The sequence below is a fragment of the Camponotus vicinus genome, unplaced genomic scaffold, assembly GCF_025532165.1.
Source record: "Camponotus vicinus isolate PSW18456_S1 unplaced genomic scaffold, iyCamVici1.0 SCAF_4, whole genome shotgun sequence".
NCBI classification, from domain to species: Eukaryota; Metazoa; Arthropoda; class Insecta; order Hymenoptera; family Formicidae; genus Camponotus; species Camponotus vicinus.
This window is the reverse complement of record NW_028141976.1, coordinates 23,713,464-23,739,659: the sequence shown is the minus strand read 5'-3', so window position 1 is coordinate 23,739,659 and position 26,196 is coordinate 23,713,464. Positions and strand designations below refer to the sequence as shown.

Genomic DNA, 26,196 nt, shown 5'->3' with positions numbered 1-26,196 from the left:
ATATATATATGCGTATGTGTGTATACATATGTATATGTGTATTTATGTGTGTAATAAAACGATAAAAGAAATATATAAATATGTATAATTAATTTATACTCTTCTTTAGATCTAAATTAGCCCTTTTTATTCATCGTCTTATGTCAATTTAGTAACGTGAAATATTGCCTTAATGTCTAATTTAATTATTGCATTAAAATTTAAAAAACTAATTTCTTTTTTTTATTATTATCGTGATTTTTCGATCAGATAATTAAAACTTGCAGCAATCTTCTTATAATATGGATTTTCCTTATTATGATATTTTCCTTATTTCGCAAAACTTGGAAAGTCCAGAATATATTTGCATTTACATTTTGTGTTTGTGACCAATGATATATCGTAATATTCGAATCATTAAAATTAATTATTTCTCACTAATAACGAACTTTTGTCTTTATTATTATATCACAATATTCCATTGCATTATTTCGAATACTTAACACAATATTATACTTAGTTATATAAAACTATATCTCTGATATATGATTTAGCTTAATCGCTTAAGTAAGGATCTTTGAGGCCGGCATACGATATAGCGTTATATCTTAAAATATTTTATTTGATACACAGTTTTAATTTATGATGTATATTACAAATACGAAATGAGAATAAGAGATAAGAGAATTTGAGTATTACTAAGGATGTATTAGTTACAATGTATTTCTGTCGTCTCTATTCAGTCTTTTCTTGATACTATATTGCGAGATAACTTATAGAGGTTACTGTAAATATTCTGAGTTTTTATTAGTCTCGTAGTGAATTCCACAGCCAGTTTCTCGTTGACCGTGAACAATGATCGTCGTATTGGCAGTGTATCTGTAGATATGAGTGCACGCGTTACATTCTCAGTGATTTTGTTGCTGCTGACTGTACTACCGTCACGTTAGTTACTTATGTAACATTCATTATTTATGTATACTTCATTTTTATTCTATGTGAAAAACTATATCGTGAAAATTTCGCGTATTAATATGATTTAAGTGTGAAATTACAAACCATATGTTTAGTAGACGCTTTTCTATATCACTGAATAATCGGGCGTGTATTTTGTCACAACTAAAATTAATTTATATGAAAATATGATGTGATTGGAATATTTTAATGTTAAAATACTACTAAATACTTTTTAAATAAGTTAATTTTACATTCTTAAAATAAAATATAGATAAACATTTAAAAAAGACAAGTATGTCAAATGCAATTTTTGTCTATGACGGTTGAATGTTGAGAAACTAAGAACTATGATTTTTTATAAAACTTAATATTAAAAAATTTTTGCTGTGGATCCTTAATCAAAACAATTATATATTACTACTCGTTTAATCCGAATATTATGAAGTATCTAAAATTTATTCCTTTCTCCCATATGTTCATCTCTTTTTTGTATATTAATAATAAGATTAGTTGAATTGAATGTTTTATTCATTCAAACGTTCATCAATATTATTGTCTTTTAAAACAATATATAATTAAGGATTTTAACGCAATAAGAATATTATATTTAACATTTCACACACACATACATTAATTGATATAGCTTTAAAAAATGAATTAAAATATTTATGTACAAATTGTAATATATTTTTTTCAGTGTCTGCGTGCGATGTACCTTATGATCCAAATAGTCCACACCTATCCTCTAGAATGGGAGCTTCATCTACTTCACATCCAAATGGTTCACTTGTTCAAGAGGAAAATAGTTACATTTTTTGTTATGTGGAACCTCTAAATAGTACACATTACATTATTAATGTAGAAACAGATGAAAATGGTATTCTAACTAATCGGACTAATATTCATCAGTATAAGAGTATTGTAGACACGACAGACAAGAATAGGCCATCCACTACAAATTCTATAAATATTATACAACATGTGCCCAGAAATGGTTCATTAGATCGGACCAATAGTTATTACAATGCTAGTCAAGAGACAAGTAGCTCACCAAATCGAAACAATGAATATTATAATGTTCAAGATACATTTCAAAATAGCTTCGAAATAGCACGGAGCAATAGTTACTACAGTGTTCGTCAGAAGCGTCAAGAGAGACCACAAAATGGCTCACCTAATCCGGATATATCTGCATGCAATATACCCGATGGGCCAAATAGTCCACATCTCTCCTCTAGAATGGGAGCTTCTTCTACTTCAGCTTATTCAAATGGTTCACTTGTCCCAAAAGAAAATAATTATTACATTATTTGTCATGTGGAGCATCTAAATAGTACACATTATATTATTCGTGTAGAAACAGACAAAAATGGTACCCCAGCTAATCTGACTAGTATTTATCAATATGGGAGTATTGTAGACACGATAAACAGACCAAACATTATACAAGGTGGGTCCAAAAATGGCACTCCGACTACGCCTAGTACTGAAAATACACAAGCAAATAGGCCATCAAATTCACGCTTTTGCGTTTTGCCTGAACAACCAGAAGGTGGACATTTTGATCTGGATGGTTGCAATAAACCTTGTAATAAACATTTTAATGACATAGTTCCTGAATATAGCGTTCTCACTTATACTTGTAGAGACAACCATATATTAATTGGGAATACCATATCGATTTGCACCAATCGGAAATGGACTACACCGCCTTCATGCCTCAGTAAGTTCATTTCGACAATATATTTTTAAAAGTGTCAAATAATAATAGCAATAATATATTTTTATAAGGAATAATTTGATAAATTATGCAGGATGTAATATATATCATTTAACTTTTTCTATGTTGATCTTCGTAGAAATCTGTGAACCATTGAGAAGCACAAGCGTAGACATTTCTTGCAGTTATCGAGGTGAAACGGTGTCTTGCATCAAGCATGTATTGCCTGGTACAAGGGCTATGCTCGCTTGTAAACCATCTTATTCATTACCTTCAACGTCCGATCCGGCTTATAGGGAGATCACATGTCTCAATGATGGTTTATGGGATAAGCACGTTTTTCGCTGTTTGCCAGGTATTAATCACTTGAATGCTTTGAATATACATATAAAGACATAAAATTTCAATGAATTAAATATTTTTTGTAAATATTTGAAAATATTATCTATTAGTAACTAGCAATTTTCTCTTCTTAAAAATCACTATCTCCTCTCTCATTCTCTTCTGGTATGTGTATAAATTTTTTATGTATATATATATATATATATACATATATAACTGTAAAATTACAATTTCGATGTTATTCTGGTTTATAATTTATTATGTATAATTGACGTTTATATAATTTTCTTTACATATACCATATCACTATAAAAATTATCAACAATATTTTGCTTAATTAGTATGCGGGACATCTATCACACACGGTAGCACTTTAATCGTACATGGATTTAATGCGACAATAGGAGTATTTCCTTGGCATGTTGGTATTTACTTGAAGAAGAATGCAACCGAATATGAACAGATATGCGGTGGCACTCTCATTAATAGCAATCTTGTTATATCAGGTAAATTGTTTTGTTTATCATTATCTCATTCTTAATATTTATCTTTTTTATGCATATTTGTAGCGGCTCATTGTTTTTACGATGAGGTTTTCAACAAAGTTGATACAGTAACCAACTATGCCGTGGGCGCTGGTAAATATTATCGTGATTGGAATGCTCAAGAAGATTACGCTCAGAAGTCGTCGGTAGAAAGTATTCAAATAGGCAGTAGATACTTAGGTTTAAGGAATAATTTCGCTGATGACATAGCTTTGTTGAAACTGGAAATAGCTTTTGAATTGACTACCTTAGTGAGACCTGTCTGCATGGATTGGAGCAACCAATACGAGAGAGAGCAGCTACAACAGAGACAAGTTGGGAAGGTAACTTTACCTAAATATTACACATAATAATCAATTAATAGATCATTTTAATGCACTTTAATCAATTTATTAAAATCGATCAAAAATACGCATACATTCAGAAAAATTATTATAATGAAATAAAGGTCCGTTAGATAAAATCAATAAAAAATTAGTTAAAAGGCTACAAGGACCAACGCAATGGTGGAAATATGCAAAAAATAATAAAACGGTTATTACAATAAAATAACCATATGAAAATGTTTATTTAATTTGAACATGACAAACGCCGCGTTTCAATCCAATTCGGATCCTTTTCAATGTCGACTAACAAAGTGAATAATAAACATTAAGATAAAATTAAAATTAACGGTCATAGGAGAAATGTAAATAAGTTTCGGAACAACGCAAAGTCAAAAAAAGTCAAAAAATCGGAAGCAAATATATGTACAATAACGGAAAATTTAAACCGTCAATCACAAAAAAGGAAAGAACGCATCGCATTAACGTATCGCCACAGAAAACCCGAAAGCTCGTACCGCATACCACCAGTATACCGTTAAAAACGAGATGATCCTCTCCAAAAAAACCGGAAGGAAAACCCACATACAGGTCCATGACCATTTCCAAAAGAAAAAACAGTCAAAGATGCATAAATCGATGACCAGTTGGAAACTTGATGGTCCAAATATGTGCGAGTAAAAGCTTAAAAATATGACACTCTAAAAAAGAAAAACAAGACAGAGCAATAATTTAACAAACAATCCGGAAACTACTTAAGAGAATCCTTCATATAAAGCAAGAGTAAAGTTAATATAATAAAATCACATACCGGTCTTTAAATTTGAAAGTGATCTCAAATCAAAAAATCGAACACAAAGGGAGAGCAAGTTAAGCACAACTTAACGTTCCAATCAACAGAACCGAACTGAGGCACATGGGGATCACATATAGCCAAGAACGCGAAACATCAAAAAGAGGGGGGGGGGGAGAGAGAGAGAAGGGAAAGGAAGGAGAGGAACAAAACGTCACAGAAGGAAAGAAGACAGAACGAAGGAAAAATTTCAAATAATCACTGCGAACATTTTTTTATAATGGGCAAATACATCTTATCCAAGAATTCGGTATCGCTCTGAATGTTAAGGCCATGGTTCTGTCCAGAGATATGTAACATCTCAGCAATTATTGATTCATTCAGAAAAAACTAATTATTACTAATTACATTAACATTCATTCAACTTTGAATTAAATTATATGACTGTATATATATTTTTTTATCGCGTTTTTAATAATCGACATATATAGGTGCATATTATCAAGAATATATTATACAATGAAAGGGACTATGCACTTTTTGTACGATTAAAGGATTAAAGGATACTTCATTTTATACATTCAAAGTTAGAAGAAGAATCAAAGAAAAAGTGAATATATTTGTATATTTATCTTGTGATTTTAGGTTGTCGGCTGGGGTAAAAACATTAACGGCGAATCCAGCGAAATTTTACAGGAAATTAATATGCCATATATACCATATCAGCAGTGTTTGTCTGAGGTGCCTGTAAGTTTCCAAGGATTCATCACACACGACAAATTCTGTGCTGGCCATTTGAACGGTGAGTTTATATACATAAACAGTTGTGAGATTTATTCGTGTTGTTTTTATTCTTTTTCAAAATTATAGATAATTAATGATATTTAGTTGATGATAAATAATATGACTTTAACAACATAGTAATGATTGTATTACAAAAGAAGAATATTTGCATATTTTTCCTGTTAGTAATTCGTCATATTTAAAGAAATTTTATAATTACATAATTCTTAGGTTCGAGTGTTTGCGATGGAGATAGTGGCGGCGGTATATGCTTCGAGAAAAACGGTATTTGGTATCTTCGTGGTATCGTCAGTGTAAGTCCTAACAAGAGGGGTGCTTGCGATTACAATACGTACGTTGGCTTTACCGGTGTTCGAAATTCCCTTGAATGGATTAGTCGCGCTTACGTAAGTGCATAAATGACTCGAGAAATCTGAGTTGTCGGAATATGTCTACATCATCGAGTCAGGTGAATGAAGTATAAAGGTGCCTATACATGGCAGCATCAAGCGTCGAGCGTTTGCGCAGAAAACCATATCGGTACCATTGGCTGCGTTCAGCAGGAAAAGCTGCTTTGCAACTGTTGTAAAATTCGTGAATCTGATTGGTGTATGCTCTTAGATTCAGTCAAAATTAAGAGCATACACCAATCAGGCTCACGAATTTTACAACAGTTGCAAAGCAGCTTTTTCTGCTGAACGCAGCCATTGCGCAGATTCAGAACACTATTGCGCAGATTCAAAACAAATTCGAGTCCAGCTACAAAAGTAGTTGTATATTATTATATATAATTTAATCAGTTATAATATTTACTATTAGTAGGATAAGAAGTTTTAGACTGTGAATTAATGATGATCGAATACCAATCCTTAATGTAATCATGATTAAAATTTTATCTTCATATACTTCACATACAAAACTTCACAAGTATCAAATTTGTTGCCTATAAAAACAATGTTACAAAATATCGTTACAAGTATCGTTACAAAATAATATTTCTAACGTGGAGATATATAATAAGAGATATATAAAATAGGATTGCATACAGGGTGTTCTAAAAAGGTATGTCAAAAATTTAAGGAGATATTCCTCACACCTAAAGGATGAAAAAATGTTATATAGACATAGGTGCGAAAATGCTTATTTCAGGAGTTATGTTGAAAATACTGTTAGCTGTATTACTTACACAAGGAAAAATTTAGGATTAATTATTGTAGGTGACAATCGTTTAATTAGGCTTATTTACATTTGGTTTTAATGTACCTTGAGTATGTTACAATAAATATTGAAAATGTTCACCGTCCGTGAATCGATGCGTCGACGTGTCACTGCTTGTATTCAGGAAAATGATGAACATTTTCAACATTTATTGTAACATACTTAAGGTCACATTAAAACCAAATGTAAATAAGCCTAATTAAACGATTGTCGTCTACAATAATTAATCCTAAATTTTTCCTTGTGTAAGTAATACAGCTAACAGTATTTTCAACATAACTCCTGAAATAAGCATTTCCGCACCTATGTCCATATAACATTTTTCATCCTTCAGGTGTGAGGAATATCTCCTTAAATTTTTGACATATCTTTTTAGAACACCCTGTATATTACAAAAAGCATGCAAGGAAAGTTCATGAAAATTAATTCTTTAAAGTTTGATTAGATTTTAAAACATGATGCATTGATGTAGTAATGTTCTATAATATATTTAATTTACTAATAATAGTAGTATTATGTATAATGTTAATAAATATTAATTTTAATAAGTATTATACATTAGAATATCTAATTCTTTCTATCTCGTGTGATTTACATGTTTGTTATTCGTCGTAGAAGCTGGAATCTAACTCATTCAGAATCCTGCACAATGGTACTGGTAATGGTTTTCTGCGCAGACGCTCGACGCATGATGCTGCCATGTATAGGCACTTTAAAGCAAGAAATAACAAAAGTACAAACAGTAATATAATATTGTAGGAATAATACTGATCACAAGTAATCATGAAAATCAATTGATTTATTGTCTTAGTTAGTATATTAATTCTTGCAAGAATATTTTATAATCGAGAGCAAATATATTTAAGTAATTAATAGTTGTTAATTATATTAACGATATGGTTCAAGCTATTCTTTGCCCGAGTATTAGATACATATTTTTCATGTTTTTATTAATTATTGTGTGTGCACACACATCTTTTTGAGGATTGATTTATATATAAGTAGAGAGAGAAAAAGAGAGAAAGATTATTTGATATTTAGAACATGATTCTTTCTCCCTCTCTCTCTCTCTCTCTCTCTCTCTCTCTTTCTCTCTATAAAACATGTCTTATTTCGATCATATGTTCATAAAAATGAAGCAAATATCAAACATAAAGAGAAAGCAAGCGTGTGAAATCTTATTTCTTGATTTCAGATTGTTGAGTGAGATAAAAACATTAACGGCGAATCTACCAAAAACTTGTACGAAATTGACATGTCATTTGTATTTTATCAGCAGTGTTTATCTAAAATATCTGTAGATTTCAGAGGATATATAACACAAAAAATTTTGTCACTTGAATGGTGAGTCCATATGTGTACATATGTTGTATGAGATTTTTCTGCAATTTTTTTACATAAATCATTTGATGCATAATATGAATATATATATGAATTGTAATGTCAATTGATTGATGACAGGTATAAAATATTTGATGACATAATAATAATTCTATTATGCAAGAAAAAGGCATAAACATCTTACGTTAAAAAAATTCGTTGTTTATATAAATATAATAAAAATATACATAATTGTATACAATTATTAGGTTCAAATGTTTGCGATAGTGATAGCAAAATATGTTTCGAGAAGAATGGTATTTGATACCTTCGTAGTATAAGCTCAATCAACTGGTGATGATTACAGCTCGTATATTGCATTCACCTCCATCAATTTCAAATTCCTATAAATAGATTCCTATAATAGAGATGTGCTTTGAGATTTGTGAGTTGCGCAAAGAATGTTGCCGTATTATGTGTTTAATTCGTTTATATTTTTTTAGATCTAATTTTAATTTTTTTAGATCATTTTTTCACGCTCTTATATTCATTATCTTGTATCAATTTAATAACGTGAAATATTATTGTAATGTCTAATTTATAGTGTTATATATAAATATTAAATTGAAATTTAAAAAATTCAATTTGTTTATTTCATTATTACCGTGATTTCCCAATCAAATAATAAAAAAACTTGCAATAATTTTTTTTAATACGGATTTTTCTTGATTATTATGCTTGATAAAATGTACATCCAATTCTAGAAAATATTCGTTTTGCGTTTGTGGTCAATGCACTATCGTAATATTCGAGTTAAGATTAATTACCTCTCACTACATTGCGAACATTTGTCTCCATTACAATATCACAATATTTCATTGCATTATTTTAGATGATATATTGTACATACTTATTATAGAACTAAATTTTTGTATATTTTGTACATCATTTATCTTAATTCCTTAAATAAGGATTTCTGAGAGCAACGTATCAAGTGGCGTCAAATCATTTTCTTATTTCTTGCACAGCTCCAATTTACATATTATGCATATTACAAGTACGAAAAAAGTCGAACGTAAGAAAATCTAGATATTATATAGAATATACCGACTGTAATGTATTTCTATTGTCTCTATGTTCGTTCCTTATGCCACTTAATTATCATGTTCTTTAGAATTAGGAATCAGTTCGTCAGTTCAAGAAAAAAAGAATATCTTGCAGATTTCGTCCGATTATTTTTATTAACATTTATATATCTTATATTAAGCATTTTAATTTTTTTACCAGGTCAGTAATATAACTATTTTAAAATAATAGATTGTAAACGTTCGTTATTAATTAGTCTTTTACAGGTTTATCTTAATTTTCTCGACATAAATAATAAATTATAAAAATTAAATATTTCTTGTATAAACGTTTTTACATTTTCCTATAAGTAGATAAAATTATGCAATGTTGATTTTTAAAAATGTTGTGTATGTATATAATAATAACGATATATATATACATACATTAATAAAAAAAAAATAGGGAACATTTTTTGAACCCTAAAAATTGGACTAATTTCAAATCGTTGAAACTCATCGAAAAATCATCGTAGACAAAAAATTAAAAAAACATTTTAAAGCTTAAAGTTTCAATTTTAACGAGCAGTTGATGGTTTTTTAATATATATATATATATATATATATATATATATATATGTACACTGTGCTTAACAAAATTATTGCATAATAACTTCACGTCAAAATTTCGCATAAATCAAATAAGCATAAGTCTGCCAAAAATTGTCATATTTGAAAAATTGTTATTTTATTTTCAAGCCTGAAGTGTCTGCGTTTTAAGAAACATTTGTGAAATTTTGAATGTAACCTCTTCCGCTCCTGCCGCTTTTCCAAAAATAAGGACATGTTCCGTCTGTAAAAATTTGCATAGTTTGACATGCTCTACGGAGTGCAGTGAATTTTTATCGCAAATTTTGATGTGAAGTTATCTATGCGATAATTTTGTTGAGCAGTATATATACAGGGTGACCCATTTTAACTTAGGCAGCCAAATAACTCGAAAAATAAGCAAGATAGAGAAAAATGTTTTAGACAAAAGTTGTATGGTTTCGAGGGGGCCATAAGATGGTATCATTGGTTTGACCTTGAAGAGTCATTTGAAGGTCACGTGAAGGTCACTTCAATTTTTTTAAATGGAACATCCTATATATTTTTGTACATTCTTGTAGCTCATCTCGAGAGCTTTCCAAAACACTATAATTAAGTACATTTTCGTTAAGTACTTTTTGAGTTATGAGGCTTGAAATAATTTCTTAATTTTACATAAACCGTAAAATATCTTGTAAAATATTCATTTTTCGATTACCTTACCTTAATAGTTTTATGTACAAAATAATGAGAGGAATCAATTGGTGTAAAGAAAACACATAGTTGTTTCGAAGAAAAAATATGTAATTTGCAATTAACAATTCCATATTTTTTCTTAAAAACAACTATGTGTTTTCTTTACACCAATTGATTCCTCTCATTATTTTGTACATAAAAGTATTAAGGTAAGATAATCGAAAAATGAATATTTTACAAGATATTTTACGGTTTATGTAAAATTAAGAAATTATTTCAAGCATCATAACTCAAAAAGTACTTAACGGAAAGGTACTTAATTATAGTGTTTTGGAAAGCTCTCGAAATAAGCTACAAGAATGTACAAAAATATATAGGGTATTCCATTTAAAAAAATTGAAGTGACCTTCACGTGACCTTCAAATGACTCTTCAAGGTCAAACCAATGATACCATCTTATGGCCCCCTCGAAACCATACAACTTTTGTCTAAAACATTTTTCTCTATCTTGCTTATTTTTCGAGTTATTTGGCTGCCTAAGTTAAAATGGGTCACCCTGTATATATATATATATATATATATATATTAATTAAAAATATAAGTAGTAAAAAGAGGAGAATAAAATCCTATTTATTATCTAATCTTATTTTTAAAATTTCAGAGATGAAATAATTTTTATAAAATACTTCTCATATAATAATATGTACTTGAGTGACGCCAAATATCGCCTGTTTCGCAACCCTTGAAATCCGACTTGAATTTGATGCTAAACGATAGTTATATATAAGATATTGATCCTCTGAAAGTTTCAGATTGAGCCCACTCTTTATCTTCAAGATATGAGGGGTCAAAGTTCGCATTGTGCATCAACATCCTTATTCACACAATTCTGTTATGGACAAATTATTTTGACAATATTTTCTCGCCAATAATTATCATTCTCAGTTACATCGTACATCCCGTAGTCACTTTCATGCAATCCACTCTGGGCTACCTATGGGAATTAATGGATTAAGAGAGTATGACCCACACGCGCGCGCGCGCGCGCATACACACACACATACACACATATGTAGGTATATATGTAAGATCTTATTCTTTATGACATATATCATGACCTTATTTTCTGCATGCAGATCTTATTGAAACAGTGGATAAGGCACTTGATGCACAATGCGAACTTTGACCTATCATATCTTGGAGATAAAGAGTGGGCTCAATCTGAAACTTTCAGAGGATTAATGTCTTATATATAACTATCGTTTAGCACCAATTCAAGTCGGATTTCAAGGGTGGCGAAACAGGTTTTTTAGCCTTGAAGCCTTAGTGAATTCCACCACCAGTTTCTCGTTGAACTATGAATAATCTCGTTGAACAATAATAGTCGTATTAGCAGCGCATCTGTAGATATGAATACACGCGTTACATTCTCAGTGATCTTGTTGTTGCTGGCTATACTACCACGGCTATTATGTAAGTTACTTATATGACATTTTAATTAAATGTAAAGAACTGTCGTAAAAATTCGCGTATCAATACGATTTAAGTGTGAAATTAAAAATCATATGTTTATTCGATGTTTTTCTGCATCATTGAATAATCGGGCATATTTCTTTGCCACAAATACTGAAATTAATTTATATAAAAATATTATGTGTCAATTGGAATCGCATAATTAATTAATATATATGATGTTTAATATCCAGATACTCTAACTATATGTAATTGGAATATTTTAATGTGAAAATATTTAGATAATACTTTGTTTAACACTTTGACTTAATACTTTGCTTTTTTAAATAAGTTAATTTTACATTCTCTTAAATACATTCTCTAATACTTTGCTTTTTTAAATAAGTTAATTTTACATTCTCTTAAATACATTCTCTAATACTTTGCTTTTTTAAATAAGTTAATTTTACATTCTCTTAAAATAAAATATAGATAAACATTTAAAAAATACGAACGTCAAGTGTAATTTTTATCTATGACAGTTGAATATTGAGAAAAAAATTAATGATTATGATGTTTTTCTATCAAAATTAATATTAAAAATTTTTGCTGTAAATCTTTAATTGTCAAATACAAACATCATACATCATTATTCGATTAATCCTTGATAATTGATCCTTACAATAACATATACATTATTTTGTGATGTCGAATAATATTTAAAATTCATTCCTTGATTACTGATAATGAGATAATGAGATAATAAGATAAGCGGTTAGATGTTTTATTCATCTACGTGTTCGCCGATACTATTATCTTTTAATACGTATAATTAAGAATTTAATTTTAATTCAATATTATTAAATGATTTTAATACACTATTATATTTAAAATTTCTCACATACACACACATAATAATTGATACATCTTCCAAAAACTAATTAAAGTATTTAAGTACAAACTGTAATACATTTCTTTTTAGTGGCCGCATGCGATGCGCCTGAAGACTATGGTCCAAATAGCGAACCTCTAAACTTCAATAAGGGAAAATCCTCTCTTGCAATTGCTCCAAATGGTTCAGATATTATAGATTATTCTATCACGAATTGTTCTGTGAAACCTCTAAATAGCACACATTATATTGTTCGCGCAGAAATAAACATAAATGGTAACATAACTAATTGGCCTAGTATTCATCAGTATAAGAGCATTGTAAACTCAGCAGACAAGAATAGGCCATCCACTACAAATTCTTCAAACATTATACAACATGTACCTCAAACTAGCTCACCAAATCAGAGCAATGATTATTATAATATTCGTCAAGACGTACCTCTAAATAGCTCACCAAATCGGAACACTAGTTATTATAATGTTCGTCAAGATGCATTTCAAAATAACTCAGTAAATCGGAGCAATAATTATTATGGTATTCGTCAAAAGACATTACAAAATAGTACACCTAATTCGACTACGCCTAGTCGTACTGAAAATACAGAAGCAAATAGGCCATCAAATTCACGCGATTGCTTTTTGCCTGAACAACCAGAAGGTGGACATTTTGATCTGGATGGTTGCGGTAAACCTTGTAATAAACATTTTAATGACATAGTTCCTGAATTTAGCGTTCTCACTTATACTTGTAAAGACAACCATATATTAATTGGGAATATCACATCGATTTGCACCAATCGGAAATGGATTACACCGCATTCATGCCTCAGTAAGTTCATTTCGACGATATATATTTTTGAAAGTGTCAAATAATATTATATTTGTATAATGAATAATTTGATAAATTATGCAGAATGTAATATATATCATTTAACTTTTTCTATATTGATCTTCATAGAAATCTGAACCGTTGAGAAGCACAAACGTAGACATTTCTTGCAGTTATCAAGGGGAAATGGTATCTTGTACCAAGAATGTATTGCCTGGTACAAGGGCTATGCTCGCTTGTAAACCATCTTATATATTACCTTCAACGAATGATACGGTTTATAGGGAAATAACATGTCTCCATGATGGTTTATGGAATAATCGCGTTTTTCGCTGTTTACCAGGTATTTATCATTTGAATGCTTCGATATGTAAAGAATCTCGACAATTAAACATTCCTTATAGATATTCGAAGATATTATCTCTATTAATAACTTTCAACTTAGCAATTCCTTCTTTTTAGAAATGACTGTCTCTCTGTCTCCTTCCTTATTGCTTTTTGGCTTGTGTATATGTATAAATTGTAATTCCAGTTCTATTCTATAATAAATTGTAATGTAAAATTATAATTACAGTACTATTCTAATTTGTAATGTATAATTATGTGATTGCCGTTTCATATAATTAATATTACGTCATTATAAAAAAAATATCAACAATATGTTGTTTAATTAGAATGCGGGACATCTATCGCACACGGTACTGCTTTAATCGTAAACGGTCTCGATGCGAAAGTAGGAGTATTTCCCTGGCACGTTGGTATTTACTGCAAAACAAATACGAGCAAATATCAACAGGAATGCGGTGGCACTCTCATTAGTAGCAATCTTGTCATATCAGGTAAATTGTTGTGCGTATATAAATTATCTTATTCTTAATATTTACCTTTTTCATGCATATTTATAGCGGCTCATTGTTTTTACGATGAGGCTTCCAACAAAGTTAAAAATGTGTCGAATTATGCTGTGGGCGCCGGTAAATATTATCGCGATTGGGATGTTAAAGAAGATTACGCTCAGAAGTCGTCGGTAAAAAGTATCCAAATGGGCAACAGATACTTAGGTTACGGGAATAATTACGCTGATGACTTAGCTCTGTTGAAGCTGGAAACACCTTTTCAGTTGACTATCTTAGTGAGACCTGTCTGCGTGGATTGGAGCCACCTGTACGAGAGAGAGCAACTGCAAAGGGGACAATCTGGCAAGGTGACATTATCAAAGTATCATTTGTGAGATTCAATTATTTAGTCATTTTAATGTAATTTAATTAACTACTAGGACGTATTGTAATCGAGCAAAAATAGACACACATTTGGAAAGGATTAATTTTTGCTAACTCTCCATTAATGATATAATTTTAAATTAAACTTTAGCTGCGTGTATATTGATATATTATTTCATCGTATTTTTATTAATTGATTTACATATATGCATGTTATGAATAGATTATACAATGAAATGGGCTGTCCAATATTTGTACGATTAAGGATTAAAAGATTAAAAGATACTTTATTGCACATATTCAAGATTAGAAGAAGATCAAAGAGAAAATAAATATATTTACCTTGTGATTTCAGGTCGTCGGTTGGGGTAAAGACATTACTGGTGAATCCACGAACAATTTGCAAGAAGTTAACTTGCCATATATACCATATCAGCAATGTTTGTCTGAGGTACCTGTAAATTTTCGAGGATTCCTCACACACGACAAATTCTGTGCTGGCTATTTGAATGGTGAGTTTACATACAAGTCTCACAAGCAGTTGTGAGATTTATTCATGTTACTTTTATGCAATTCTTTTTTAAGATTATTGTGATGATTAATGATTTTTATGATAAATAATATAACTTTAATGACACAGTAATGATTACGAAAGAAGAATATTTGCACATTTTTCCTGTTAGTAATTCGTCAAATTTAAAGAAAATATATGTAATTGCATAATTATTAGGTTCGAGTGTTTGCGATGGTGATAGTGGCGGCGGTTTATGCTTCGAGAAAAACGGTATTTGGTATCTTCGTGGTGTCGTTAGCGTAAGTCCTAACAAAGGGAATATTTGTGATTACAATTCATACGTTGGATTTACCCGTATCAGTAATTCTCTTGAATGGATTCGTCAAGCTTATTTAAATGAGTAAATGTTATGTGAAATGTAAGTTGTCAAACTTAAGGAATATATTGCGTACATTGTCGACTTAATTAGAAGTGAATGGAGTGTAAAGCAAGCAGTAATATTTATAACCTTAGGGGAATTGTACTTCTTTGATTCAAAGAGATGAACTTCTTTGTTTCAAATTTTTAATATGTGTTAAAGAAAGATAAAGATATATAAAATATAATTAAGTTATATCAAAATTATATATAAAGTTATGTTTCTCTTTCTCTTTAAAAGATTTATAGATATACTATGTATAAAAATTCGAAATATGTTTAATCTGTACAAACTCTTAATATATAATAATGCTTAAATTGTTATAAATTTATTATATGTATGTTTACGAAGAAATAAATCACAGAAATTCAATATTTTCTGTTTTCAATCGTTTCTGTATTATTAATTAGTATTTATATATATTAGTATTACCTTTTTATATATTTATCAAAGATACTTGCAGAAACAGTTACTCAGAAACAACAATTATTGAAATTATATATGATATACAAATCTACAGAAAATTTTAACATATAGTTTGCTATATGATAATTTATAAGATAATCACGTTTTACCAGATATTTGCATATCTTTGATATAAGATTCACACAAAAAATCTCAATACATTAAACACTTCATTGATGTTGTATATTAAAGATTATTAACAGATTTTTCTTGTTTAAATTATTTTAATTGCCAGGATATAAAAAATTTTGTCTTCCATTTTGTAACTTGTAATTTATAATTTGATAACTCACGCAATCATTGTTTTATAAAAATATCGACAAAATTCTGCTTAATTAGAATATCAAACGTCTTTCATTCACGGCTAGCTTTGGATCGTATATAAATGGATCTAAGTTAAAGCAGAGATATTTCCCTGGTATATTATTAGTATTTACACTAAAACGAATGCGAGTAAATACGAGCAAATATGCAATAGTACTCTCATTAATAACAATCTCATATCAGATAAATTAGTGCAAATAAATTATTTTATTATTGTTAATTTATTTTGAGCGTTACTATTTTTACAATGATGTTTTTCACAAACTTAATGATCCCTCTTTATAGTGTAGATATTAATAAATATTATTGCGATTGAAGCTCTACATAAAATTACACTCATAAATTATTAATGGAAAGTGTTTGAATAAGTGTAAAATACACAAAATTGGGAGATATTTTCATTTCGATGACTTTGTTGAAGAGATACATTTACAGATGACTACTTTAGTAAAGTCTGTTCATATTAGAATAATCACTACGAGAGGCAGTTGCAAGTTGAACAAATTGACCAGGTAATAGTAGCAGCCAAATATCAATCGATTAACTGACCATTTTAGCGCAATTTGATTAATTGTGCGGCCGCTTTGTAACCGACTGAATGTTTATTCGAGAAACTAATAGTTGTTGACTACATTAATGGTTTTAAACTAAACTTTGGCTGTGTGCATACTGAAATATTGTTATATCACGTTTACATTAACTATCATACATTATATATGCATACAGCTCCGGATTGATGAGCGATCGAACGAATTACTTAATTTTGTTGGAGTACAATTATAAAACAATGCACATTCAAACAGCAAAAATTAAGCGAAAAATTAAACAAAAATTTCTAGACGATTGGCTAAATTAAAGACATTAATGGAGACTTCACCAAGAATTTACATTGAAATTGAAATGCCATTCGTATCACGCTATTCCTGTTTGTGGTATCTATAGATTTCCGAGGATTTCTCATCTCTGATAAATTCTGTGCCGGTCACTTGAATGATAATGTGCACTAATATTAATGAAATTTTTGTTTGTGTTTTACTGATTATTCTCATGAAAATATCGTTGTGCTAATTGACATAATATTAATTAATTAATAATAAAAAAAATAATTTTGATAACAGCATAGTAGTTTTCTGTTAAAAGACATGCATGTATATTTTTTGTTAGCATTTTATAATCATAACAAAGATAACTGACATAATTATTAGGTTTGAATGTCTGCGATGAAAATAACGATGATGATATACACTCTGAGAGAGAAGGCATTTAATTTCTTTGTGGTATTATAAATATAAATTAAGTAAAGAAAGATATAAATAATTAGATTATTTCAATTTCTCCTTAATGCAATTTGCAACTTTGACAGCGCGTAAAAGAGAAATATATATGTTTTATTGAAGACAAACTTATCAGACTGATTGTGATATAAAATATCGATAGAACTAAAATATCGATAGAATACATATAGTGGTAATTATGCCAATTATACATTTTCTCTTCGAAATGTTGTAATAGCTATATCTAAAAAATTGTGAAAACGAAAGAAGAGATTTATAAGTGAAAAATCTAATTAATTTTTATATGAAGAACGTAATGTAGCGTGAAAACGATATGAATATTATTTATAGAAATTGAAAATTTCTTGAGTTTACAATTTATATTTGCAGCATATAATAAATAACTTTAATTATTATACAGGGTGACCCATTTTAACTTAGGCAGCCAAATAACTCGAAAAATAAGCAAGATAGAGAAAAATGTTTTAGACAAAAGTTGTATGGTTTCGAGGGGGCCATAAGATGGTATCATTGGTTTGACCTTGAAGAGTCATTTGAAGGTCACGTGAAGGTCACTTCAATTTTTTTAAATGGAACATCCTATATATTTTTGTACATTCTTGTAGCTCATCTCGAGAGCTTTCCAAAACACTATAATTAAGTACATTTTCGTTAAGTACTTTTTGAGTTATGAGGCTTGAAATAATTTCTTAATTTTACATAAACCGTAAAATATCTTGTAAAATATTCATTTTTCGATTACCTTACCTTAATAGTTTTATGTACAAAATAATGAGAGGAATCAATTGGTGTAAAGAAAACACATAGTTGTTTCGAAGAAAAAATATGTAATTTGCAATTAACAATTCCATATTTTTTCTTAAAAACAACTATGTGTTTTCTTTACACCAATTGATTCCTCTCATTATTTTGTACATAAAAGTATTAAGGTAAGATAATCGAAAAATGAATATTTTACAAGATATTTTACGGTTTATGTAAAATTAAGAAATTATTTCAAGCATCATAACTCAAAAAGTACTTAACGGAAAGGTACTTAATTATAGTGTTTTGGAAAGCTCTCGAAATAAGCTACAAGAATGTATAAAAATATATAGGGTATTCCATTTAAAAAAATTGAAGTGACCTTCACGTGACCTTCAAATGACTCTTCAAGGTCAAACCAATGATACCTTCTTATGGCCCCCTCGAAACCATACAACTTTTGTTTAAAACATTTTTCTCTATCTTGCTTATTTTTCGAGTTATTTGGCTGCCTAAGTTAAAATGGGTCACCCTGTATATAATTATGCTGTATGTCGATGAAGAAAATAAACGTGGAAATTTTTTCTTTAAATCGTTCTTTACATTGTGTAGTTATTTTTAGTCATGTAACAATCTTATTGCCGTATAATGGCAGTGTTCATCGCACTTTCATACATTCTATACGCGTTATATTTCGCCAGTTGCAATCAAAGCTGGATCGAGCTGTATCGAAACGCAATCGAATGACGAGCGTTATGATGAATGTTCTGCAGGGTGATTTTATCTGACAGAAATCTAAATTAGTAACGTACTGTTTTATTTACAGCGGCGTCGCGTCATTTGTAACGCAAAATCCCGCTTCGTCGAGGACCTCATTTTTTTGTTGTCTCAGTGTATCGCGTCTCTGTGTCGTAGAAATTTCCCATTGGTATCAAGATTATCTTCAAATGGCATCGATATCTGGCGTGGATGAACTTTGTTTTGCGAGCTTACTGTCTCTTCGATAAATTGAGTTCCGGAGTTTGATGATGTATCAACCAGAGAGCTATTCGAGCTTCATATTTCCCACGAATTCAACGAGATCGCGTTTCCGCGATGGTTATGCGCACCGTTCGCTAAATAATTAATACTCCGCAACGTTTATTGTTGAAACAATAATTTTGTGTAAACGGATACTTTAATATTTCAGAATATTCTAATATATATATGCAACATCGTACAATATCGTACATGTGTACAATATGTGCGATAGTTCCAGTAAAAAACCGCATATATACATCTTCCGAGTTTCGTAATATGAGAACGTAGCAAATTCTCATTAGCGATTAATTATTTAATTAGAACTATTTTAGCGCGCACGCACAATAAACTGTGCTCGGATATGTACATACATTCAGCGATGTCAGATACGCAGTTACGTAGGTACATACGTGTGTTTGTACTAGAAACCAGCGTTTGCTCCCTGCAAGATTCATACATTAACAGGATGTGTTTGTTCATCGGTAAACTGTGATATGATCTTTACTAAGGATAGAGGCGAGTAATAGAACGCGCATACACGCGAATTAGTCCAATAAGACTCGATCGATAATTCGAATAAGGAAATCTAGTTTGAAACAGAAGCACTTGCGAAATGCACGCTGATACAAGCAAAAATTTTGTCAAATATCATTATCACGAAATATTCACACTAAATTTTCGTCATTATCGATTTTATTCTAGAGAGCAACATCAATTCGTATCTCGATAATTGTTCGTCTTTCTTCTCTTTTTTTAGCGCGGGGTACTTTTATTAATAAAATCTTAACTTATTGAAGCGTGAGACCTCTTGTAAATTTTTCGACGCTCCTTTGAAATCACTTTGTAGGAAACGTTATACAGACGTGACGAAGGAACGACCGAGTGTCGAGGTAATTGAAACAGAGCGAACTTATTAGGACGACTCGTTTCCATTTCCTCTTTCGTCGTCACCATCGTCGGCGCGACGCTTTTGTGCATTAACACCGGACGAGCGTTTTAGCGCGGTCCGTTATATCCCGCCTCCCGCCCCCTCCTCCCCGGATCGCGGGCAAGTGTATTTTTCTTTGGGCTTTTAATTAGTCCGGTCATTAATTAAACACATCTCTCTCTCCTTCGGGGTACCCGCCGTCCACATCCGGCCCGCGCGCGCGCGCGTCCTCCTGCTCACCTCTTGCACTTCAACGTTCACCACCCCTGTTCTCTCGGCTACCCGCTTACCCTGCATTGCTCTCCCGACACTGCTCTTCCTACCTACGGGCGTTACCTCGCAACACTTTAGGAATTTTAATTTCGCCCTAACGTGTAAACACGCCGGCGCCAATTTATTTCACCACGGGGAGCGTTTTAAAAGGGAGGTTCGGGCACGGCCGACCTCGCTTCCTCCCGCTCATAGTCTGTTTGCCCTTAACTTTAATTCTCTCTCCGTCTCTCTCTTTCTCTCGTCTGCGGCAACTAGATGCCCTTCACGATTTACGGTATTGCGGAATAGCCGCGGGCCTCGGTATGAAGAAAATCGTAGGCCATAAAGTATCAGTAGATGCACTCGTGAAGGTGGTTACAGTTATTAAAGAATATTGATACAGATAATGTGAATCTTACACTAAGTAAAATTATTATACAAAATATTATCTTTATATATATATTTTCCATTTACGCTAAATTTTCAAATTTCGAGAAGATATTGCTTTTTTTAAATTTGGAGTTTTTTATTTAGTTTCAGATTTTTAATTTAATTGCATTTTATTTAGCAATATGTGGCGGGTATGTAGTGCGCGCTTTGTAATAATCTAGTATAAAAAAAAATAATTAAAATAATTAAAACAATTGAATAGTCTACACATAGCGTATTAATTAAAAACTGATAATGTTACATACATGTTTTTATTGTTAAAAGAAAATTATATCACTTTATATGACCGCAGAAATAATCGACCTGTGGTTATAAAAGAAATAACCATCCAGTGGTGACTATTCGCTTGACTCGTTCTGCGAGAGAGCGTACGTGTTCTGCTCATGGCGGATAAGCGAAATCGCTCTACGTCAGATGATTAGTGCCGAGCTTAACAGCGTGGAATAATGCCTGGGATTACGATAATTAAAGAGTGTGATTAGTTTTATTGGTCGACCAACCGTAATAACGAACAAGGAAAGTCTCCAGTGGGCGAGGAAAATTCTGTTTTAACTTATAAATGTACTTCATATTTTATTCGTCTCCTTCCTCTCCGTGTTTCGGGTCCTCGGCTTCTGCCAAATGAAATTTCCTATGTAACGCGACACTATATTCCAGTTTTCGATAATCCGATAAATCGCATCTTGTCGCTGCTTAATTGCGACAGGATAAACCCATTTAGTGTCCTTATTTAGCGACATTATATGCGGCTAAAACAGCTCTCTTCCGGTATTCAGGTCAAAAGGCTGGGTACCTTTCAGCTTAGCGGTACCGGTGTAGAAAATGGAACAAACACACTCCGCGATAATTTAACTCGCGTTCCGAGCCGGAAATATTTCTTCACGACTTATCCTTTGAAATCCTTTAATGGGAATTCTTTGCGACGACTGCAAGATGACTTAACTCAATGATAATATTATTGTACCTTGGCCTGAAACTTGGTAAGGACTCTTGGTACGCAAGAGAAATGAGAGCTGTTTCGAGAAAGAAGAAACGGTCAATGTAACTCTTTTAACAGCGATGAACGCTTGGAAATTAATCAGCTAGAGGTAATTGGATCTCAATGTGCTTTTCAACTAGTTTTCAACTAGTTTTGTTGCAATATTTTTAAAAACAAATTCTGCCATTGAAATTGTAATTCCACGAAAACTGCTACATGGATTCAATTATGCTAGACAATTCTTTCCCCTCTCGTCTCTCGATTTCATCGTCAGTTTCGAGACGAAACAAATCGCCCGATCGACATTCACAGAGGATAACGTTACTATCGATAATCTTATTGTGATTCTCCATTCAGTTCGATTTATCGTTGTACCAGGCGAATTCGTACGGTCGCTGAGCTCGAATATGCGGCTGGGCGCATCGATCCAGCCGGCCGCGCGAGAAAGTGACTTTCGGCGGAAGAGAGACAAGCGGAAACGAGACCGCGCCGATGATAAAAAGAAGACTACGCGGGAGGAAAAAGACCTGGCGAAACTGTTCCGCGAGCGAAAGCACAAGCGAAAGATAAGATAATGGAAAGTCAGGAAGAGCCTCGACCCACCGGAGACAAGTGAAGAGACGTAGAATGGCAATACTTCAAATTCATTTGCGCGACAATCTCCGGTTCCTCTCGCTTTGCGGTTCATGCGTAACCTTTCTCCTTTTCATCGGTTATCAATAAAATCAGAAATTCGTCTCGCAGGAAGCTGCCTCGAGAGAAATGGAACAAGAACAAGACGCGATAATTGGTGATTTTATAGAGAAAAGAAGAAGAAGAAAAAGAGAGAAAGAGTCGTTTGTTATGATTTTAGAGTAGAACGAAATAAACCGTGAAACATAATGAATATTATGTAGAATGTCGAATTGTGCATACAAAATATCTGGAAAAAGATTGATTTGACTCTCCCATTTTTTCGTGACGGAAAGAAGGGACGATCGCAAGGAAAACTCGAAATCGTCGCTATAACAATTTGCCATCGAAATTCATCGAGCGCGACAGACGGGAAATGAGTCTCACTCTCTTTCAGTTTATAGTCGGTTTATAAGCAGCGGTCCTTTCCCTGTTTTGTGCCTTCCTCCTTTCCGTTTCCGTCGACGGGATGTCGCCGAAATAACTCCACCCTCCGATAAATTATCGCCTAATTATGAAGGCCGTAGAACGCGGCGTTTGCACGTGACTCCGGTGGACTATAAAGCGCACGTTACGGTCATTTCTCATGGTTGAAAAATCTCCGCAGGGTATGAGCTCCGCTTAGAATGGAGCCGACTAGCGTGCGCGTGGCGGCTCTTGATACGCTAAGCAAATTTGACGGCGGATCCAGTTTATATGCGGGAAAAGCGCCATTTCAGTCGAATTTCCGGAATGTCCCTTCCAGATTGACTCGGCGAGAGCGTATAGCGTATAACGAATGTCGAGAATGAAATAAGGGTAGGTCGAAGGAGTCCTTTAAAAAAAAAATCTTCGCTTATTATCCAATTCATTGTCCAGCACGATATGAAGATAGGAGGATATCGTCATCGCGATATCGACAAAGCGATAGTGTAAATGGTCCTCGACTAACTCAACGATGCAGCCATTTTTACGCGGTTCGAATAAAACCGGGAGAGTGGATGACAAAGTGGACCGATCAAAGCGCATTAGACGCGGCGATTAATCGCCGCCGTTATTTCCCGCTCTTTCGCCACTTTACGTCGCGTTGCGATCCAACGCAAGCTGTATTCGCGCGTGCGTTAGCCTTTCATATTTTCATTAACTGTCATTATTCCGCCTCCGCTTTGCGGCGGTTACCGCGAGCGCGACGTTTCCCCGCGCGCAAAGCGGAAGCGGACGATGCACACAGGGCGCACGGGTCGTTACAAAGGCGGATCAAATTACAACTAGCCTGGCGCGGGGATTAAAGCCAGAGAGAGAGAGAAAAAAAGGTAGCACGTTTGCATTGCCACGCAAAAAGGTACATCCGCAAATTCGCCTCTCATCGGTCCGTTTTATAGAAAGATTCGGTAGTCCTTTTTTTCTTTCTTTCTCTCTCGTCCTCCGCACTAACCATTTCGTAATTTCCACCGTACTTACATCGAGGTTGCCTCTGTGTCTTCCGTTTCCATTCCTCTTTTCCGCGTTCGCCATTTTGCGCAAACGATTCTCCTCTCGGTCTCTTTGGCACGAATTAACGTTCTGCCCATGAATCCGCTAATAAATCTCGCGAACCGCCATTACCACCGCCGGCTCGTTCGAAGAAAGCTAAATCTTCGGATAAGGGTAAATGGCCGCGACCGGTCATCGGTTGACGAATTTATACGGCTCGAAAGGTCCGAAAGGGAGGAAGAGGGAAAGAGAAAAAAAAAAGGTACGATTTTGGTGCTGGATGGTGGAGGCGAAGCGAAGCGAGGCGCGGCCGAATCCGCGGTGATAATATTGATTTTTGCGATTACACAACGGCGCAACGAGTTTGCCTACACGCGCGAATACATCGTACGTATAAATATACATATATGTATATATCGAAAGTATTATTTATTTTATAAACTCGCGTATACATATATTTACGCGCGTATCGCTCGCGTAACCGAGAGCATTCCGCGTCGCTTGCCGCCTCGAGCGATAATCCCGCGTTTTAACGCTTTGCTTCATTAATATGTTTATAATCGTAATGACGCATCAATGGTTGTTAAAGCATTCTATTGTACTCTCGTTTGTTTTAAATCATTATTACGCAGTATATCGGGAGAATTATTAATTAATTACGCCGCGTGATACCGATAACGAGCCGATACCAAAAGGATATTTGTTGCTCGCGTCATCGCCATAACAAGCGGCCGTTGTTTTTCAAATAAAAGAGACGCTCGTTACGTAGGAATTTAACGGAGCACAGCCGAGAATATTATAAAATTCCTGGGGACTTCCGTCCGATTTCATCCAGACTAGATCTTCGGCGGAAATGTCGACCGTTGGAAACTTGGGCGGAAGACGACGGCGTTCAATTACGAAGTACAAAGGATCGGTCGACATCGCCCGTTATTCCAGGTTGCCCGTACATTTGTTTGTCCTCCATGAGACTGTCTGGGATGGATCACCATTGTTCTTACAGATTGGGGCTTTCGCGAGGATTAATGAGAATGGTTCGGCCGTTCACTGAAATCCGATTGGGAAGCCCATTCGGATCGATTAATACCGTGTTCTCTTCTCACGCCCGTAGCACGTGCTCGTGTGACAATCGGCATTAAAAGAAATTCAAAAAATATATCAGACACATTTACGTGAATAAATGTAAATACAAAATGTGTGCATTTCTCTGTACAGAATAATAAATGTTTAATAAATTTTATTTATTGGCGCTGAGAATTTCAAGATTGTCGACGTAGGGATATAATTGCAAAAAACTCAGCTCTTTCCTTCCTCCCAATAAGTAAACCAAGTTTAAGAGGATTAGTTTTCTCGTCCAACCGTGCAAACTGCTATTTATACAGGTGATACAAAAACGATTGAGAAATACTGCTGTTAGGAAATTCTTCGGAAGCGCAATTGGCAAAGGACGCTCGTTCTTCCGCTCTCGGTTTCAATGAAACTAAAGTTTCCGGCAACGGATTGGACGTGGAATACGAGGCTTTTACGTTCTCGCGCAACTCTTTTACGGTTACTTTACGCGGCGCTATGCCCGAAAACGTCGGCGTTCACCTAAGTATCCGAGGGTAGTTTTGCGCGGTATCTCGTGCTTCGAGTGCCCGCAACTTTTGCTCCAAGTGGCACAATGCACTTAGACGAAAGGTGAACGTAAGTGCGCGTTCGTGTGCGCGCTCGCCTGTGAAACCTAGAGATACAATCGGCGCGACAAGGTGTGCGAGGAGTGCCTGTGGTGAAAACCAAAATTACGGGGTTAATGGAAGTCCGGACGAGGGTTGTTCGAACGTTGTTCTCAAGCAGGAAAAGAAGCGCGCGGAGAATCGCGAAGGGTCTCGGTTTGTGGGTCGCTCTCGAAAAAAGGTGGTCCATTTCTCTCGCTGCTGAAAACAAAATGTACTAAGCCGGCCGTCGTCGCCGAGCGCGA

The 26,196-nt window shown here is 33.2% G+C and overlaps 1 protein-coding gene and 1 long non-coding RNA gene across 2 annotated transcripts; both read left to right on the top strand.

The window, feature by feature from the left end:
• Window positions 1-801: 801 nt before the first annotated feature.
• On the top strand, window positions 802-16,029 carry LOC145970686 (uncharacterized). The gene is made up of 13 exons (XM_083097555.1): window positions 802-924; window positions 1,634-2,659; window positions 2,796-3,011; window positions 3,340-3,504; window positions 3,568-3,866; window positions 5,305-5,461; window positions 5,674-5,855; window positions 12,981-13,406; window positions 13,633-13,846; window positions 14,178-14,342; window positions 14,409-14,707; window positions 15,079-15,235; window positions 15,454-16,029. Exons 1-13 carry the CDS (start codon window positions 867-869, stop codon window positions 15,639-15,641), a joined length of 3,552 nt encoding a protein of 1,183 aa, XP_082953681.1. The 5' UTR covers window positions 802-866; the 3' UTR covers window positions 15,642-16,029.
• LOC145970784 (uncharacterized) lies at window positions 5,937-8,002 on the top strand. Its single transcript, XR_014438611.1, has 2 exons — window positions 5,937-7,393; window positions 7,856-8,002. It is a non-coding gene; the product is annotated as an uncharacterized LOC145970784 (long non-coding RNA).
• Window positions 16,030-26,196: the final 10,167 nt, after the last annotated feature.